Here is a 19,727-nt window from a genome sequence, read left to right as displayed (position 1 = left end):
CTGTATTGATTTACATGGAGAATTAAAAATCAGGTGCAATGTTTGAACTGTCAGTTTCATTTGTTATTCAGGTATAAAAGTTGGACTTTAATATGCTCCTCTTAAAATGCTGTAGTTCAGTTCCTGAGTAGCATTATTTTCTAAGTAAACATTAGCAATTATGGTGTTCTGTGATGTTTATGAATTCTGTGATGTTTGCCAAAAGCTTTTTGGTTTTTTCCCTCTTACAGGAAAATAGTTTCAGAATACGAGAAGACGATTGCTCAGATGATAGGTAGGTGTTTCTGCTCTGATTTTCTGCTGTCCTCCACTCTGATTTTCTGAAGAGAGCCTAGAGATGTGGTTCAAGTCTGTGGGCTTCATTCTGATGCTGGCTACATCTGCCGATGCTGCTGGGACTTGGGAATGCATCTGAGGACACCAGTGTGTGCTGCCAGGCTGTGATGGAAAGCCAGGGCTTTGTTTTACAGAAAGTAGGCCCCGAGGCAGTCCAGGTAATACAGAAAGGTCAGGGCTTTCTCTTCTGCATCAAAGCAAACAGTCCCATAGGAAACATTACAAATGCTTTACCCGGAATTCATGGGTATCTCAGGGAGAGACTGTCAATGACCTAAAAACACTTTAGTCATCCTGGCTGGATGATATCTTGGGAGATACCAAACTTAGCTCTTTACAACAACCAGGATTATCTGTGCTAAGTGCATTGGTCAAACCAAAACCTAGATTAACTCAAATCCCAGTTGAGAGATTATGAAAGGCCAATCCACCTCCTTACTTACTTACTGACGTAGAGATCTCCTTTAAGGTCTATTTTATGACATATTTGGCCTCACAATAATTAGAAAACACCTTTGTTAACAGCATACCCCACCAATAAAACACTACATGAAGCAGCATTTCAAAATCAGCTGTTGCAGGACTCGTGCTTCCTTGGCACAGGAAGTCTGGCCACTGGGATGTGATTTTAAAGCTGCCTCATAAGATTTCCAAAGCTCTTTTCCTTAGCCTGGCTATGGAAAGCACCAGTGGCTTGTGCTGCCCTGTGCTGCTTCAGCTTGAGCTGTCTCCCAGCTGAGTGGGGTCATGGGTTCTCTATGGCCAAAATTGATGGGGAAAGCAGGAAAAGAAGCAGTGGCCGAGGAGAAAGCAGGACTGAGCTCATCTGGGCAAGCTCGAGTAAGGCAGCAAAGAGCTGTGAAATAGTAAAAGCCATTGGGAGGGTCCTCGGAGTTAAACCTGAGCTGTGAGATGCAGGAGAAAAGCGAAGTACATCCATGGGCAGGGAGCGTGAGGAATGCAGCCTGTTTGCACTGTGTTTATTGGGAAACAGAAGGAAATTATTCCTCCTATTCCCCCTGAGAGAGCTGTCACCGAGGGTACAATATGCCAGGAGCACAACGGGCATACCTGCATCTGCTGAAAGCTTTTGAACAGGAAGGATCTTTATTACAGCTGTCAGTGTATCCTATTGGTTTGCCCCTTTTAGATTTGGCGGGCCCCTCATCTGCAGTCAGTACAATGTGACCCCCAAATTTCTTGTTTCTTTTAAATTGTTTTTTTTTTCTTTAGCTAATACTTGAGTTGTATTTATGTTTGTAGCACATTTGCTTATATTTATATAAAGAAAGGGGGGAAAGTAGTTTAATATCTGGTGCTTTTGTTGCCTTCCTGCATCTCTCGGATGATGGTAGACATCCCAGTCTCCTTTTAAGTGAAGGGGAAAATGGGTCTATAAATAAATGAATAAAACAATTTAATAATGATAATAGCAGCAATACCAATAATCATAGTAATGTATGGTGTATAATGATAACATGCCTGGCTTCATTCTTTATGGTGTTATGCCTCTGCTGCTTTCTGTATGTACAACTGAGCCAACTTGCCTGCCTTCTGACGTAGTGTCTGTCGTTCTCATCATGCAAGTGTTAAAGTAGGAGTGTCCAGAGTATGCAAAGAACTTAACTCGTTTTGGTTTACACTCAATGTGTGCTGCTATGGCTTCATCCCTGAGGCTGGCCATTCATATGGGCAAACATAGGAGCTGTCCTTTTTTCCCAAGCATATGCATATAGCAGCAGAAGGGGTTCTGATAATAATTCGAAATCTGGGTTTGAGAAACAGATTAAAAAGAAAATAATCAGGTTGTAAGGACGCAGTGTCACAAGAAGGTGTAGATTAGGGGTCCTAAGGCCAAGGCATACATAGTAAATTCGACCGTTACCGTTTCCTCTTGGTGCAAAGAAATCAAAGATAATTAAAACATTAGGGCATTGATCAATAAGGCAATAGAAAAATCTTTAAACTTCAAATTCAGACTATCAGTCAGAGCCTTTCAAATGAGCTAGGGCAAGGTTTTAGGAGCTATGGCTATAAATAATGTGATTTGCTGCCCATTTGCAAAGGAACTGAAGCAACACCGGTGACACAGAAAGCATGTGTTAATTAGAGCCATATGCAAATTCTACATTAAATGTGAGGCCTCTTCTCCCTGCATTTAATGTAAACTTTTGATCCAGTTGTCCCACTTTCTCCTCTCATTTGTTGTAAATTACTGTCCCTTCTGCTAAAGGGATTTGTTCATCCAAATGCCAGTTGCAGAGGACAGTGATTGTCTGTGTGCTATTTGCATATATTATTCACTGAACTATTATCACAATAATGCCTTCCTGCTAAAGCAAATATGCATTTTAACAAAAGAAATGCTTGTGCTGTTTATTTATATGTTTGTTTAACCTTCCTGAGCTGTTTCTACAGCCCTGTTAGGAGGGCATTACAGAGTGAACCCATTTCACAGAGCCCTTTAATGAATATTCAGGGTGGTTGATACGTTGCCATGGGTATATGTAATGGCTATTAAAAATATTCCATATTAACAATATATAGAATCCCAGACTGGTTTGTGTTGGAAGGGACCTTAAAGCTCATCCAGCTCCAACCCCTGCCACGGGCAGGGACACCTTCCACTGGAGCAGCTTGCTCCAAGCCCCTGTGTCCAACCTGGCCTTGAACACTGCCAGGGATGGGGCAGCCACAGCTTCTCTGGGCACCCTGTGCCAGCGCCTCAGCACCCTCCCAGGGAAGAGCTTCTGCCTAAGAGCTCATCTCAGTCTCCCCTCTGGCAGGTTAAAGCCATTCCCCTTGGCCTGTCCCTACAGGCCCTTGTCCAAAGCCCCTCTCCAGGTTTCCTGCAGCCCCTTTAGGTATTAGAAGCCTGCTAAAAGGTAATTATTGTGATACCATTGTGTATGTTTGCCTAAAAAGGCACTGAAAGTATGCATTGCAAACCATTTCCCTTTGATTTCAAGGGCCGTGGAAGTTCTAGTATTTGCTGTCATATACCTATAGAACCTCGTATTACCCGATTTAGCCTATGCAATTAGTTTGGTGCCACTCTCTCTACAGCCAGCACTTGCAAGCTGTCGGTGTATACACCCCTGTTAGTGGCTCTTTGCAGAGTTTTGTACTGGTGTTTTCACTGTTTTTCCTTTTTTTCTTACACTGCCTCAACCCCCAACATGTTCTTGTGTCTACTCATGATTGGGGATTAAAAAGACCAGGCTTTCCAGGCTGCTGCTGCTTGTGCTACTGCTTTGCTGACTGTTGCCCAAGTTTTGCCCTCACTGCTGCGTGGCACTCACAGCCCCATGGAGCAGAGCCTGTGGAACCCCAATGTTCACTGCACCCCATGCTACTACACACACCAGTCACAGTTCTCTTCCAAAATCCCTTTCCTTGATGGATTTGTAATGTTGGGGTGTTTTTTTTTTCCTGTTAAAAATGTGTCCTTCTCCTTGTACATTGAAATATATAATTAAATTGTCATTATGAAAACCAAACGGATGTTATGCTTTGTGCATTACAAATTGTTGCATTACCTTCTGCTTTCCTAACAATTCCTGATTTTCTGTTTTGCTTCCGTTTTTGTTGCTTCTTGCTATTTGCTTGCAAAAAAACAAAACAGGCAAGCCTGGTAAGTAAAGCTTTTCACCAACTTTCACACCTGCATTTGGCATTTTTCATTTCTTTTGCTTTTGTTCTCTGTTTGCTTCATTCCCATTAAGTAATGTAAGTAATTCTGAGCTGAGCCTGAAAGCGGATCTGCTGCGGCGGTGCTCTGATTCTGTCAGTTTGGATAGTGTTAGTCCTGAGCATCCTGTTGTTATTGCTGGTGAGCCGTGGACAGTGTGTGTTGCAGATGTCGAAGCTACTGAATTGAACTATTTTAATCGCATAACCTCATGAATATCTTTATAAAGAAGTATCTGTAACTGCTTAACCAAGATTTGACTGGCAGAATCTAATCTGCGCCGCTCCACTAAGCAGTGTTCTCATTAAAGCTAAACTATAGCTTAGAAAATATCACATAGATTTTCCTGTCCCCATCCAGCCAGATGTTTTCTGTAGTATTTAACCACTTTGGGTTTAAATGTTTCTTAACTGCGATTATCAGATGCCCCTTCCCTGAGGCTCACTGGAAACTTCCAATTTATATGAAAGTTTCCTTCTTTTCAATTTATATGTCCCCAGTATAAATTCCAGTTTTCTCCTTAAGGTTTAATAAGGGCCTCAGCTCTCTCCATGGACACCTTTAGGATGTAGTGAAAGGGAGAGGAGAAAGGGAGCGTTGGATGCTACCCACCCCTAATTCCCATGTGGAAGTGGGGCTGGGATGAGTATTTGAGGAGTGAGAAGGATGTACTGGGAGGGACAGGAAGAGCTTGGTAGTTCTGAGGGAGTCATGGACGTGTGGAAACAAAAAAGACGGAAGCTGCTAAAATACCACAGACAGCAGAAAAAGGGAAGCTGTGACGTTAAAAGCGTTTAAGTACATTACGTGATCATGCAAACGGATCCCTCCTGCACGGAGCTGTGACAGCAGAGGTTTTGCCAGAGGGCAGGATCCTGCCGGGAAGTGTTTGGGAATTGAGCTAGAGTGTGTGATTAACCACATCGTGTGCTGGAGCACACAAGGGGACGACTTCTCAGGTTTAGAATGAAAGGATGACAAATGGTTTTCTCATTTTTCCTTGAGAATACTTTAATTTTGACATTACAGTTGCTCACAGGGTGCCTTGAAGAAAGCAACATGGAAAAGAATGTTAATTTACTATGAAATGTTGAATGTTATCCAAGTGATGCAGTATTAGAGGGCTCTGGGTTTGTCTGTTCAAGGTGTTTGTTCACCAGTAAAATAAAGGTGATTTCCAGTGCTGCAGACTCAGCGCACCCTGAGAGCTCCTATAGTCCTTTTGGTCTCCTATGCCACAGAGAGCAAAATAACCTCAGGTCAGGCTCTAGCCAAGCAAGATGCTGTGGAGAGTGTGCAGAGGAGCACAGAACATGGCCAACATGAGCATTGCCACTGCTCTGGGATCGGTTAGGCTAGGAAAAAGGTGTAGAAAAGGGGTAAATATGCAAAAGGAAGAGATTAATCTCAGTTTGGGAATTGACATTATCAACTCTGAGATTTCAGAGCTGAGCAGCACTGTGAAATACTTAACTCAGATTAAGATTTCTATTCAAATAAGAACATAAACTCTTGTTTAGTTCTTTATATTCCAACCTGTAAAGGCCTGAATGAACAGTTGTAGCCTCTGAAATGCCCTGTGATTTTTACATGGGAGAACTTATTTTAGTTTCCATCACAAAGGAAAATGGTAATATACTGTCCCTGCCTCAAATTTAACCATACACAGGAGAGGCTTGGAAGATGCTTTCTGCAGACCAGAACTTGGGAATTCTGTCTAGTGTTAGATTTCCTTCCTGCCACTTGCTCTCATTACAGAATGAGAGTTTGCAAAACACTGTTTTTCCAAGGGAAGAATTGGAGTTGAATTCCATTAAACAAAGTGCCTTGTTTGTGAAGATTAGGAGAGATGCCAGGAGATGACAAGCACCTATCAGCAACGGCCCATAATTTATTACCAGTGCTAGTAATATGCATAAATGTCTCTTCCTTCAGCTAGTGCATCTTCAGGCCAGTGAGGGAAATCCAGCATCAGCCTTTTTCATGGGAGCAGCAGAGTTCAGAGTGCAGTAAATCAACAGTACAGACTTACAGTCACATTTTTCCCCACCATCAAAATATTTAGCTATAATGTATTTAGCAGCCTTTTTCCAAAACGGGATCGTGTGGTTTTTATAAAAGTGACTTTTATTTGAATCCTCCAAACTTACTAATCCACAACATAGAGCACGGTAGAGTTGAAACTATAGATGATAGTGAAATCAGTGTTCTTTTACTACTATTACCCTTCTGAAGATGACTGTTTTCTCTCCCCCTCTCTTCTTTCTAACAGAGGATGAACAGAGAGAGAAATCTGTCTCCCATCACACCGTCCAGCAGCTGATAGTGGAGAAGGAACAAGCGTTGGCAGATCTGAACTCAGTGGAGAAATCACTGGCAGATCTTTTCAGGAGATACGAGAAAATGAAAGAAGTATTGGAGGGGTTTCGGAAGGTGAGTCCTGTTAAAGTCCCCTCCTTCAATGAGCAACATGGAGCAGGGTCCTGCGTGTACCAGTTCTGCTTAACAGAAGGCAGGGCTTTGTTTCCGGTTGAATCTGATGCACGTTAGAAGGCATTGTGCTGCGGAAGGGAGAACGTGACTGCTCATTTGTGTTTTCCCTTTGGATCAGCTTTAAAAATAGAGATTTTCCACAGGAGCAACTTGCTTCCATCTGTGACATTGTGATTGCAGTAGGTGATGCATAATCTGGAGAGGGGCTTTTGACAAGGGTACATAGGGACAGGCCAAGGGGAATGGCTTTAACCTGCCAGAGGGGAGACTGAGATGAGCTCTTAGGCAGAAGCTCTTCCCTGGGAGGTTGCTGAGGCACTGGCACAGGGTGCCCAGAGAAGCTGTGGCTGCCCCATCCCTGGCAGTGTTCAAGGGCAGGTTGGACACAGGGGCTTGGAGCAAGCTGCTCTAGTGGAAGGTGTCCCTGCCCGTGGCAGGGGTTGGAGCTGGATGAGCTTTAAGGTCCTTTCCAACCCAAACCAGGCTGGGATTCTATGACTCGAGCCCATGTCAGGGCTGGCTTCTGGTCTGAGCATTCTGTTCAAACCTCAGATGTGAATTCCTCAGGCAGAGGTTATGTCTAAAGTGTGTGATATAACATTATCCTCCGATGAAGGATTGCAGCCATGTATCAATGCAGAGTTGTAAAGCTTTTTGGCTGTGTAATAGTGCATCAGAGAGATGTTCCGTGGGGGGTGTCAGTGTTAGACTGCAGCCCTTAAAATATCTGAGCGTAACTCCCGCAGGTAGGTGCCTGCACTCCACTTCAGCCTCTTGTCTTACGTTACATTGAATGTAATCTTCTCATTTTAGAATGAAGAAGTGTTAAAGAAATGTGCGCAGGAGTATTTGTCACGAGTAAAGAAGGAAGAGCAGAGGTATCAAGCACTCAAAATTCACGCAGAGGAAAAACTGGACAGGTAAGGAACTGTACACATCTCTCTTCTGGAGTTCATGCTGCAGGAGTATTCTTGCGGCTAGACCTTGCATCCCAAACCTGCTCCTTCAGTACACAGAGCATAGGCTGCTATGGGATGAAGGGTGGAATGAAACGCCATAATGAGGATTCCTGTCATGTGCTGGTGTTTCTAGAAGCTCCTCATCATACAGAGCACCTTAAATTTCTATCTTTATCAAATGTCTTCATGTTTCTTTAACTTATTTATATAGGGACTGTAGTGATAGGACAGGGGTAATAGGTTCAAACTTAAACAGGGGAAGTTTAGATTGGATATAAGGAAGAAGTTCTTTACTGTTAGGGTGGTGAGGCACTGGAATGGGTTGCCCAGGGAAGTTGTGAATGCTCCATCTCTGGCAGTGTTCAAGGCCAGGTTGGACAGAGCCTTGGGTGCCATGGTTTAGTGTGAGGTGTGCCTGCCCATGGCAGGGGGGTTGGAACTGGATGATCTTAAGGTTCTTTCCAACCCTAACTATTCTGTGATTCCATTTTCCAGGGATGATGGAGAAGGAACCCATTAGCTAGGTTTGTGCAGCTGTGGAGGGCTGTGCTCAGATGCTCGCACCTGCAGCCCGTATTCCTGCCCCCAGAGATTTGCTATTGCCCCTGTGCTGTATTAGTGCCCCTGCATCAATCAGCAGAACAGAACATGTAAGTGCACCTCAGCCCTTTCAGTGCAGAATTAGTCTCTACCCAGTAACATCAGTTATCTGAGCTGGATCAGCCTGACTTGGGCAGAGGGTGATGAGGAATAATCACGCAGAGAGAGAGAATAGTGCCAGAAAGAGGCAGCTCTGGTTGATCTATATCTATAGGCTTCCATGTAATGGCCAGTTAAGCATTTATAGGAATTCCATACAGTCCCCTAGACCCAAAAGATGCTTCCAAAATGTCACTAGGATCGATCAGTGCCTAAAACAAAGTAAAACTTGGTTTTGCTTTCCAGCTGTTGTCCCAGTCTAGTCTAGCAGGTCTAGTCCAGTCTAGACTATTCTAGAATTAGACTAGCGAGTCTAGCTCTAGTAAGAACTAAAGATCATGTTTAGAAGGTGCATAAAATACTTCTACTTAAGTGATATTTGTCACCTGAACACAGACATCTGAAATAAGGCTGAAGGGAATGACACACACATTAAGAAAAGCCATGAAAAGCCTCTAGGGACAAGTCTCTCAATACTTTCAAAGACATGCATCTGTTAAGACGTGGTCCATCCTTTGGTACCCCCTGTCCTTCCTTGTAGAGAACCTGACATGACACAAACCTCTGTTTTTTCTAGAGCCAATGCTGAAATTGCACAAGTGAGAGGCAAGGCTCAGCAAGAGCAGGCAGCGTACCAGGCCAGCCTTCGTAAAGAGCAGCTCAAAGTGGACGCATTGGAAAGAACACTGGAACAAAAGGTAAGCAGCCATTCAGCTCTTTAATATGGAAGTCAATGGGATGTAATTAAGTGTAATTCACTTAATTTTGTGATTAAGTAAACACTGTAATTTCAGTGCTGACTTATGTGCCTCCACTGTTAACACAGACAAAATGGTCAGATACATAGATCTGTACAGCCTAAGGCAAAAAAGGGTATAGGAAATCCCTGTTTATATCTCCTGTTCTCTGGCACAGCAAAGGAGCTTGCTTTCAGTACAGTACAGCTTGTACTAGCTTAGAGCCCTTGGAAAACAGGGTGAAAGTAATGCTGTAGAAGTGCAACCTAGAGACACATTTACACTATGTATTATTATCATGAGCTAGGAGTGACTTCTATAAAGCTGTCTGCTCTAGAGCTATGTTGTTATTGAAGTCAGAGGAGCTGTATGTGGAAATAAGGTGATAACAGTATTTAAATGAAGTATAGGCATCTGTACTACATATGCATATATATCTCTCTATATGTATAGATCTATACATACGTATGCTTATATGCATAGATATTCTGTACTGAATATCTATAAGATAATCAATACAGAATATCTATACATGTAGGGAAGCATATATATATATATATATATGCACACATAATGTGTTTATATGTGCATGTGTATACACACACATATGTAGAGATATTCAGTACTGGAGAAAACTTCATTGTCCCAACTTTTCCCAAAGTTTGGATAATTAAAACAAAACCTAATCTTAATGCAACGATATTTTTCATAACACTTACTAATGCCTTTTGTTTTCCAGAATAAAGAGATAGAAGAATTAACAAAGATTTGTGATGAACTGATTGCCAAAATGGGGAAAAGCTAACTTCTAACCAAATTTCTGGACTTCAATATTGAGTGCAATATGACCATTGGCACACTGATGTCCATACGTTTATGTGGACAGGTTATATTTTCACTTTTTCGTATGCACTACTGTATTTTCTTTCTAAATAAAGTTGATTTAATTGTATGCAGTACTCAGATGACTATCAGAATTTCTTGCTATTGTTTGCATTTTCATAGTATAATTCATAGCAAGTTGATCTCAAAGTTCCTGTATCAGGGAGATTGTCAAGTTCTCTAATTACAAATTGCTGATCCTAGCCTTCCCTTTGTACATGAGTTCCCATGTTGGATGTCTTTTGGATTTAATATAAACATGTATTACTTGCATGGGGACTCTTGCCTTAAGGAGCATAAACTTTATCTGCATTTGCTGATTTGTAAAATAAAATGAAAAATGGAAGAAAAAAAAAGGAAATGCATGTCACTGAAATGAAATTCTCTATTGTAAATAAATTTTTTCGTTGAAAGTTGAAGATGAGAATGGTTCTGGTTTATGGACTTCAATCGGTTACTTCTTGTGCAGCTCTTACTAATGAATTCCTTTGCAGAAAGCACCTTGGGGGTCTCTCGCTACTTGGAGCACTCCGTGGGGCATGAGGATATGCCACTTATGTGCACATATCTGTGCCTATATCTTGCTGGCTCTATAAATATATATATGTATGCACTAGATTTGGACCACTCAGGTCTCAAGCACAGGCTTAATCCTCCAAAATGTTTAATGCTCTGACCTTGATCCAACAAATCCCATAGGGAGATGTGACGAGGCTCTTTGCACAAGTCAAAGGCAGTGACGCGTGGTGGTGGAACAGTGGTTTTTAAGCACATCAGTCACTGAAAGGTGGATGCATTTTCTTCTTCCTGCCCCTGGAAGCACTTGCCTGCCGGGTTTGTGGAGATGAAGTACGTGTGCTTAGCAGTACAACCAGAATAAGCTCGATAAGTAGCATTCTTGGGCACCTCTTTATCCTGTAAGTTATCCTCTGCAGAGGATTAGGTATGTAAGAGAAGCATTAAGGCTTTAATAGCAAACAAACTGCTTTCTTTGCTTAATGGTGCATCTCTTGCATTTCCATGATGTGGACAGTCTTCAGCCTGGGTCTTGTCATCTCCCTTTTTGTACTCAAAAGTAAGTCAACTCCCTTTTCTTTCCTTCCTTAGTTCTTTTTCATTTCCTACTTCAGGCATGGCTGAGCCTCTTTGCTGTTCTGGGCTTTCTCTCCTGGCTTTGTTTGGTTTGAGATTAGTTTGTGGATGTGGTTAGCAGCTCAGAATATCACCTCTGCTGTGAATTACAAACATCAGTATCTATGTCAACAATAGCAAGTGTGCCTTCTGCTCTGCAAGTTGCAAGTATGGTATTTGAAAGGGATTTCAAGTTCATGCTTGTCTTTGAAACAACCGTGTAGTTGGAACCAAGGAAAGAAAGAGGTTTGTGTTATGGTTGTAATGTTTAAGCAAAAGCAAAACTTAAAAGTGCAGTGTGCCTTCCAGCTGAACTCATACTTTAGGAGGAAATCAAATCTGGATCATAGTTATATTTTTTGTGTTTAAAATGTCCTATTTTATGGTACTGTGGACCAAAGATCATGAAGGAGGGAGGAAAAACATGATGCTCCAACTTGTTACAGTGGCCTCTGCTCTAAAGATGTTACAAGAAGGTGTGGATGGTTATTTGAATTGTAACAACTAAGTAATATATGGTTAATTTTATTTTAATATTTAAAATCAGTATCTAGACCACTTATCAAAAAGAAATATTAATAGAATTTGCAATTCTTTATATTTTTTAAACCTTTTTGCAACTTTTTCCATATTATTCATACAAAATAGGAAGACTGTATAGCTTATAATTTAAAATACATTCTGCAAACTGTAAACCCTACTGTTAAAAGTGGTCTTTTTCTCCTTAATGCCAGGTGAAGCACTGCAGTGTTACACCTGTGTAGGTTCTAGTGATGAAGAGTGTAACAGACAAGGAACTCAGCAATGTCCAGGGCATTCAGATGCGTGCGCGGTCATTAGAGGACAAGCAAGTAAGTCGGTTCAGACTCATTACATATTTCATAGTAGAAATAAGCAATCAAGTGTTGGAAAGGGAAGAGTTTATAGTGATCTAAGGAGAAAAAACACAGAGAAATGTTTCTCTTAACTAAACAACCTGCTCTAGTGGAATGTGTCCCTGCCGGTATCAGGGAATTGGAACTGGATGAGCTTTAAGGTCCCTTCCAACTCAAACCATTCTAGGCTTCTATGAAACCCTATTAATAAATCTGAATCCATAATTTTATTGGTTTAGCAGAAATCTGATGCAAAATCCCACTGAGTATGATGTGCCACGATGAGCTGTAGCCACACTACGTGAAAGCTGTAAAAAAGCAGTTTAAGTATTACTCACTTCTTACTTAAATCTGTTGTTTATAAGGACTTTATAAGTTAAAGGACTTGCCTGGAAATCAGGAAGGAAAAGAAACTAATGAGGCACTGCACTTGAGCACATTCAAGTATATTTAAGCTGCAGCAGTTGCATCTAAGATAACTTACAGTTATTTAACTTAAGTGAGAGCTGTTAGTGTGCTGTAAACTGATGCAACGGTATTAATTTACTTCTAAGGAATGGCCAAACCTAATATTGTTGCTCGGTGTTGGATGATCAGGTCCCTGCTGAGGGGGTGCAGAGAGTGGGTGACCATGACCATGAAGGTCCTTTTGGTTCACTGTGTCTCTGTTCTAGGTGGCATTATGAAGTCCTGTTCGTTCAGATCCTTCTGCGAACGGGCAAAGAGGGATGGATCCAAAGCACCTGGAGTGAGCGTTCAGTGCTGCTACTCGAACAACTGTAATGCAAGGAGCCTGGCTTCAAGGGTCACCACCTCCATGGGCTACTTCCCTCTCCTCATCTTCACATTGCTGTGGCACCCATTGTTGAAGCTGACATGAGGTGGGGGGAAAGAGTATCCTGAAGCAACAAGTCTGCCTTCTTAGAAAGGAATGATTATATTTCCGAATTGCTTACTCCATGTATTCCATGTTACTCCATGTCCGTTTCTCAGTAGGCAAAAAGCAGTAGGCAGACCTGACAGATGTCCAGATAAAAGTTGCTCCATCTGCTAAATGTCTTCTATATGTAAGAAACACTGCCCTCTTCTTGTTGAAAGTAAGGGGTTGATTCTGTGAATATCTCACATTTTCCTACTCTTTAGGGAAGGAGAAATCTTAGCTACAAGTAGCCTTGTAGTAGGGCAAAAATCTCCCAAATGCTGTTTACTGTTGGCAGACATTCAAAACAAGCTAAAATCTTCCAGCACAAAGTGCATCACTAGCTAGTAGGCAGGTGGTCCTCTGAAGTAATGTTGAAAAGGCAAAACTAGAAGTGACATGCCACACAATGTGATAGCACTTAGCAGGGGCTTGGCTCTGTGATGCTGGAGGGCAGAGTGGTACCTCCTTTCATTCAAAACTCAGGGAGACAGACAAGCAGATGAATGAAATTTGTAGTTTTTAATGTCAAAAAGTAATGATCTGGTCTTACCTCTGACACCAAACATGCATAGGACTGGCTAACGTCCAGCCGGTGTAATTGAAGTAGAGGTGGTCTTTCGAGTTCTAGTTTTAGGTGTCCATTTGGGGAAATATTTAGTTGTCAAGTTTAAGGAACTCCCAAAATCCGTGGCTAAGTAGGTTTTTTTCCTAGTTTTTGTGTTGTGACTTTTTGGGGGGTACAATTCTTTGAAAATTCAGTGTGTCATAGAATCCTGCGCGTTCACAGAGGTGTTATGAAGGCTGCAAACTCTAGAGAACTTCTTCAGGTGAAATCGGTGAAACCTCCTTGTAGAGCGTAACTCCAGCCTGCCTTAGCTGTTGCCTGTCACCTGGACCAAACTGTCCTTGCTTCACTGTACTTGTTCCTCTTCGGGGAACCTTCCAACATCCCACGTAGATCGTGGCTTCAGACTGGGACTGTTATTCTGGGGTTTGTTTGGTGGGCTCTCAGACGAGGCAGTTCTGGTCTCTCTGTAGTACTTAGGCACAAGTCTGATAAATCTGTTGAATACAAAAATTGCAATAATGCAGCAGATCTTGGCTCAGAATGTTAATTTAGGCTTAAGTATCTGCATAAAACCCACTTAAGTTGATTTGAGTGTTTTTCATTTCGTTTCATCTCGGCTTGAACCAGTTCCTTCAATCTGTTCTGCTGCAGGATTATGTCTTTATTTTCTGACTGCTCTGTAACGATAAACCCATATTGAATGTCATCCCTGTATATGCTCAGTGCCCTTCCTTAAGGAGAAAATAAAATACATGCAACGGCTGACAATGTCTCTTGATAGACAAAACTGCATCTTCTATTTGGGGTTTCCCACTGCATCCCATTTTCCAGCGGGAATTCCAGCTTCTTTTTCTGTGGGATGTATTTCTTAAATCTGTTTGATAAACTAGTGAAGGTTGATGGTTTTCTTACTGTGATATTTCCCTGATGAAACACGAAGGTGAGGCTCTATCCTCTTGACAAACACCATCTGTCGCTCCTGACTGCAGCCAGGACTCGGATCTTCAGCCTCCCACTGCCTCGGGTTGATTCTGCCACCCAGCCTAATGTAATGTTTGCCTTCACAGGGCTGACATTCTTCCTGCCTAATGATGAACTTGACGTGTGCATGTGTAGACCTAGAAATAATAAATGGTACTTATGGATGGATGATATCAGAGGGCTTCCACAATGGTTCTTGGCATAAACGTAACAGGAAGAGAAGCTCAGAAGAAAATGGGACAAAAAAGAAGGAATATTTTTTAAATTCTACTATAAATATGAAGTTTCCATTGCCATGTCTGTGCAGAGCGACTCCCAGTCATATGTGAAGTAGAAAGTGATTGCATTTAGTTTGATTGTTCTGAAATCTAATTATTCCTGCAGCAGTGGCACAGTCTGTCTTCCTTAATACAAACAGACAGTTGGGACAAAAGGAGCAGAAACCGATAATGAAATGCCTTCTGCTGCAACAGAAAATGACAGGACTTCTTTATCATGAGTTGAATCACTGTAGTGCATCGGTTGGGTAAGTACTGGGTTTGAGTTTAACGTTACTCTGTCGCCTTCGGGAAAGGATCTGCAAAGCAAGAGATTTGTAATTTCTGATTTATAAGCAAGAAAATCATAGAATCATCACAGAATCCCAGACTGGTTTGGGTTGGAAAGGACCTTAAAGCTCATCCAGCTCCAACCCCTGCCACGGGCAGGGACACCTTCCACTAGAGCAGCTTGCTCCAAGCCCCTGTGTCCAACCTGGCCTTGAACACTGCCAGGGATGGGGCAGCCACAGCTTCTCTGGGCACCCTGTGCCAGCGCCTCAGCACCCTCACAGGGAAGAGTTTCTGCCTAAGAGCCCATCTCAGTCTCCCCTCTCAGTTTAAAGCTGCTCCCCCTTATCCCTGTTATAACTCGTAGGACTTACAGGCAGCCCCCAATCATATTTTCCATGGTTTCTCATTATATCCTCTTGGTTTTGGCAGTGCAGACAGCATTCCCTTACTCTCCTAATCTTCTCAGAGACAGTAATAGCCTGTGGGACCTACCAGGAGGGCAGATCTGACAAAGCGCCCCTGCTCTTTCTCCAAGAGCATACACGCAAGTGTATCATGTAATTTGTGTCAGTATTCATCCAGGCCTGCCTTTCCCACAGGGAGAGCAAAGTTTCAAGTTGTTTCTTGTTCTTGTTAAGGAATAAGCAATTCTGGAAGCTTATGAGCTTTAAAATCTACATCGGAGAAGATTTACCTCAATGCTGGCTGTGCTATTTAGTGAAAGAAGTGTTATATTTTGGGTTCACAGACCACAGTTTCTTTTTAACCTTTCTTTTCACGTGAAGATATAGTCGTGTGGCTCTGTTCTGCAGGGATTAAACCAAAGAACACCCTTGTACCTCGTGTCCTCATGTGTTAGTCAAAGCCCAGCCATGACAGGTTTCACTGTCAGCATTACCCCAAAGGCTCTCACCCTTTCTGGACCCTGTAGATGTATAGGATGTTGCCTGGGGCTGTTGGCTGTGGATGGTGACTGCCCTTGGAGGTAGTTTTATGCTTTTGAAATCAGAAGTCCTGACTGCCGTTTATGGTGCTTGAGGTTATCACCCACATATAAACACATTCATCATCAGGAGCCAGCAGCACGCAGGGCATTTTTAATTGGTGATTTTACGGTGTGCTTCCGTGTAGGATATTTACTCACAACAGAGTGAAAGCAATGATAACCGTTAATACAAGTAGCAGTGTGTATGAAGAGCTTAGCTAGAACTTCATCATGCTGGGGGAGCAGGTACAAGTAAACTTCATCAGCATCCGAACAAAGCAAGGGAAAAGCCACTCAGGGATCCAGCTCGGCACGAACCCCAGGAGCAGCCTGCGGTGCTTGGCACAGAGCTTTATGGAAAGTAGGTCTTGTTAAAAACATCTCATTTGAGGTTGTGGATTTTTGCTGAGGAAGGCAAATACACAGATTTTGCAACACATCTCAGACAGAACTGCAGTCGTGATACACAGGCTGAGAGTTCAGGGGCTGGAAGAGCTAAAAATTGCAGCCTGCAAAACCAAGTTCTTGGACACAGTTGGTCTCACATCATCTCTCTGACAACCTCAGGGTGTTATCAGAAGTGTCACAAAAAGAAGGGGCTGTCAAAGTGCTGGCATGTCTGCACCAAGATAGTCCCATGCGTTGCCATAGGGACAGGTTTCCATGGGAGACTCATAATTCACTTTTCTGGAGCAAAAGTAAAGCACAGGAATGAGAGTGGGAGGATGGGGCTGAGCATTTCCATAAAATCACAGAATCTCAGACTGGTTTGGGTTGGAAGGGACCTTAAAGCTCACCCAGTTCCAACCCCTGCCACGGGCAGGGACACCTTCCACTAGAGCAGCTTGCTCCAAGCCCCTGTGTCCAACCTGCCCTTGAACACTGCCAGGGATGGGCCAGCCACAGCTTCTCTGGGCAGCTCTGCTCCATAGTTAGCACTGTGAAGGAGCTCTCTATTGCTGAAATTGCTTGCACCTCCTCTTGCAACCTTACCTAGCCCAGCAGGCACCATTTCATTCAAAAACCTACCCTGCTAGCTGCTAGCTCAGAAGACTCATAAGCATGAGATGATGTTTAAAGGTGAAGCGGAATTTCTCACTTGAAGTCATTTCCCTTTTCTGAAGACTTCCTGCCCTTTATCCTCACCAAAATGGTTTCCATCTTTTGCTTAAAACACTCAAGGGAGGGAGGCGTTTTAACACTGGCAGAGACTTGGCCAAAGATCAAGTGCTCAAATGCAGTCGCTGATTCCCATTGCTTTCATTTGACACGTCTGTCATCTTATTTTAGGCAATGCCACTCACCCTCAGTTTCTGACTTTCAGTGCAAACAGGTCCATGTCTACAGAACTGGCTTTGAGATTTGTTCTTTTGATCCTGAGGATGTTCACCTCCCTTTAGCAGCTTGGTTTTAACCCCTTTTGCAGGTCTTCATCAAACAAAAAGGTCTCCAAAAGCATGTATTTATTAGTTTCAAGTTCTCACATATGTGTCTCTGAAATGACATTTCTAATTGCACAATAATCTCTAAATTGCCTCTCTGTGATGATTACTAGTTTCAGCCTTTATCAGCAAGGCATATTTTACTTTATGCTGAGCAGATGAAGACTTAATGGCTAATGCCTGTATCAGTAGAAAAGCTCCCACCCCACCTCCAGACGTGCCAGAAGCTCTGTTTAAAGCAGGATGCATTTAGATCACAGTCAGCTGTGAGAGCCTCGCCTCGCTGGGGCTGCAGGGGCAAGGTTAAGACACCCTGATAAAGCAACGCGCTGTCACAGAAGAGCCATGAGCACCTTTGCAGTATGAAATGGCCTTGGTGCTTCGAGTGATCTCATCTCTAATTCACTGCATCTGTGAAAGCTGCCACCACCAGCTGTACATACGCAGGTAAGAGCAGCTAGTGACAACCTCTGCCTTCATCTCTCCCCTCATTTAGTCCTTCTAAGGGTTAAGCTTTACTTTTGAGAGCTGTCTTTCTGGACACTTCTTTTGCACTGTACCATTAACGCTGCTTATGAGGATTTGGCAGTGTCCATCCCTGAAGTTTCCACATTCTCCCAGCCAGCTATGACTCCTCGTATTGGATAAACATGTCTGGTTCTGTTACATATTCAGCTTCATTGAATATGACTTTGGAAAGAGCACCCCAGTTAGCAGGATGAAGCAAATCCCTGAGTGGGGCAGTTAACTGAGCCAGGAAAAATGCACATTGGGAAGTCATCTGAGCAGGGCCGTGCCCATGGGGCACTGGCAGAGGGTTTATTAGCATTCCTGTCATTCAGTATAAGAGAAGCTCATGGGAAGGAGAGCTCTACCAGGCTGCTTCGTATTTGAGCAGCAGATGAAACCCAATGGTTTGTCCCATTGGTCTTGTTATAGCTCTCCCCCAGGTTTAGGACAGGGAGGAGCTTCTGCTAAAGAATCTTCCCGATGCAGCTCTACATTTAGTAGATCTTCCTTTGAATCCCTGCACGGCCACAGGGTCAAAACCCAAGATGGGTATGTGTGTGAAAAATATCCATGTGTGTTCCGGGTGCAGAGCTCTTGAGATGAGGGTGGTTTTGCAGTCAAAGCAGTTTTCTCCAATTGCTGGTGATTTCAGCTGTGATACTTGAGGTGCTGTGCAAGCCAAGAAGGCTTTTAGAGCTGGCCTCGATGAGGCTCTTCTGGGGATGGTGACAGGTAGGGGATGGAAAGCAAACTTTGGTTTGACACCTCCTGTTAACACTGGAGAGAAGCAGTCCCTGAAAAAGCTATTTTCTGTCCCCTCAAAAGTCAGGGTCCCTTGTGGAAACTGGAAATGATCCCTTGCTCATGAAGGATCAGCAGTGCAGTGATCTCATCTGACCTTCACTTTAACACGGCTTATCCGAAGCTTTTTACGCTTATCCAAACCTTGGCTCCAGACTGCACAACAAACCCGAGCTATCTGGGGCAAATCCTCGCTTTCAGCTTGGAGGATGAAGAGAGGATTATGAGCCCATGGACGGGCTGTCTTGAGCCAGCAAATGGAACAGTCCTCCCCAACCCGGAGCTGGTTTCTAAGTCATGGGGTGCTCGAGGATCTTTCTGTGCCCAGACTCAGAGCCCAGTTTACTAGGAGACAGATGGCCTGCGGGCTGCTCTGCTCTCCAGCAATGCAGAGTCAGCCACAGAGCTTAAAATAGCTCTTAAAATAGTTCTCTCTTTTTTTCCCTTAAACAGTTTTGCTCTAGTTTTGCCCAGCAACTACAGAAGCGTTTTCATTCATGCTGTTTTCATAACTGGGAAACTGAGGTCAAGGTGGCCACAAGCCCCAGCCAGGCAGAGGAAACGGGATTGGAACCGGTGGCTGGAATTAGGTCGAGGTTTAGCGATGCTGGTGCCATTGGAAGCTTGCCCTGGTTGAAGCCAGGTGCCTGCAGACAGACACTGACCCTCAGGCGTCTCAGCCCTGTGTCTGCTCCAGGTCCCCTCTCAGAGCTGGCCGTCTGGATGTCAGTTTTGTCCTGCTTCCCTGCCGGATGCTGCTGGGAATCTGGATTCATTTTAGATCAGATTAGACTCTGCTAGTTCTGCATGAGAAGTCTGAAGACATTGCAGTGCCAAATCAGGGGCTCATTGAGGGAGTTGTTGAGCATCAGCGCGCCCACTCTTTATTCTTCCCGTGTAAGATCACCTTCATTGCATTGCTGCATAATTCACAAGAGAAACTCCTCAGGGTGTCACCTAACCAATAGACTTCCACTTAGTCAACAGAAAACTCATCTCCAGCCCTTTAGGTTAGGCACAGTGGTGTCTCCAGGCAGTATGGTGGGGCTGGCACACACAGGATGAGCTCTTCAGTTGCAGGTACCACTGTGGCCTCCACGCTGGCCAGGTAACACAAATACACCTTACAGTTCTGCTGCTTGTGGAAAAATAGAAGAATTGCAT

General features: G+C 43.4%; 2 protein-coding genes across 9 annotated transcripts in view; both read left to right on the top strand.

Moving 5' to 3' along the window:
- Nucleotides 1–10,216, top strand: part of TACC2 (transforming acidic coiled-coil containing protein 2) — a 127,545-nt gene extending 117,329 nt beyond the window's left edge. For all 8 annotated transcript variants that reach the window (XM_062635270.1, XM_062635274.1, XM_062635272.1 and 5 more), the window contains 5 exons: nucleotides 231–274; nucleotides 6,300–6,460; nucleotides 7,334–7,440; nucleotides 8,756–8,876; nucleotides 9,655–10,216. In XM_062635270.1, coding sequence (XP_062491254.1) covers nucleotides 231–274; nucleotides 6,300–6,460; nucleotides 7,334–7,440; nucleotides 8,756–8,876; nucleotides 9,655–9,720 — 499 coding nt within the window. In that variant the 3' untranslated portion in view covers nucleotides 9,721–10,216. The remainder of the gene's footprint in view (nucleotides 1–230; nucleotides 275–6,299; nucleotides 6,461–7,333; nucleotides 7,441–8,755; nucleotides 8,877–9,654) is intronic.
- Nucleotides 10,217–10,337: 121 nt separating this feature from the next.
- Nucleotides 10,338–14,069, top strand: LOC134172269 (urokinase plasminogen activator surface receptor-like). The gene is made up of 3 exons (XM_062635300.1): nucleotides 10,338–10,872; nucleotides 11,663–11,779; nucleotides 12,478–14,069. Exons 1-3 carry the CDS (start codon nucleotides 10,818–10,820, stop codon nucleotides 12,681–12,683), a joined length of 378 nt encoding a protein of 125 aa, XP_062491284.1. The 5' UTR covers nucleotides 10,338–10,817; the 3' UTR covers nucleotides 12,684–14,069.
- The last annotated feature ends 5,658 nt before the right edge of the window (nucleotides 14,070–19,727 follow it).

This window comes from Pezoporus occidentalis, unplaced genomic scaffold, assembly GCF_034315485.1.
Source record: "Pezoporus occidentalis ecotype Australia unplaced genomic scaffold, CSIRO_AGI_Poc_V1 ctg45, whole genome shotgun sequence".
Taxonomy (NCBI): domain Eukaryota; kingdom Metazoa; phylum Chordata; class Aves; order Psittaciformes; family Psittacidae; genus Pezoporus; species Pezoporus occidentalis.
This window is presented reverse-complemented; position numbering and strand designations above follow the sequence as displayed.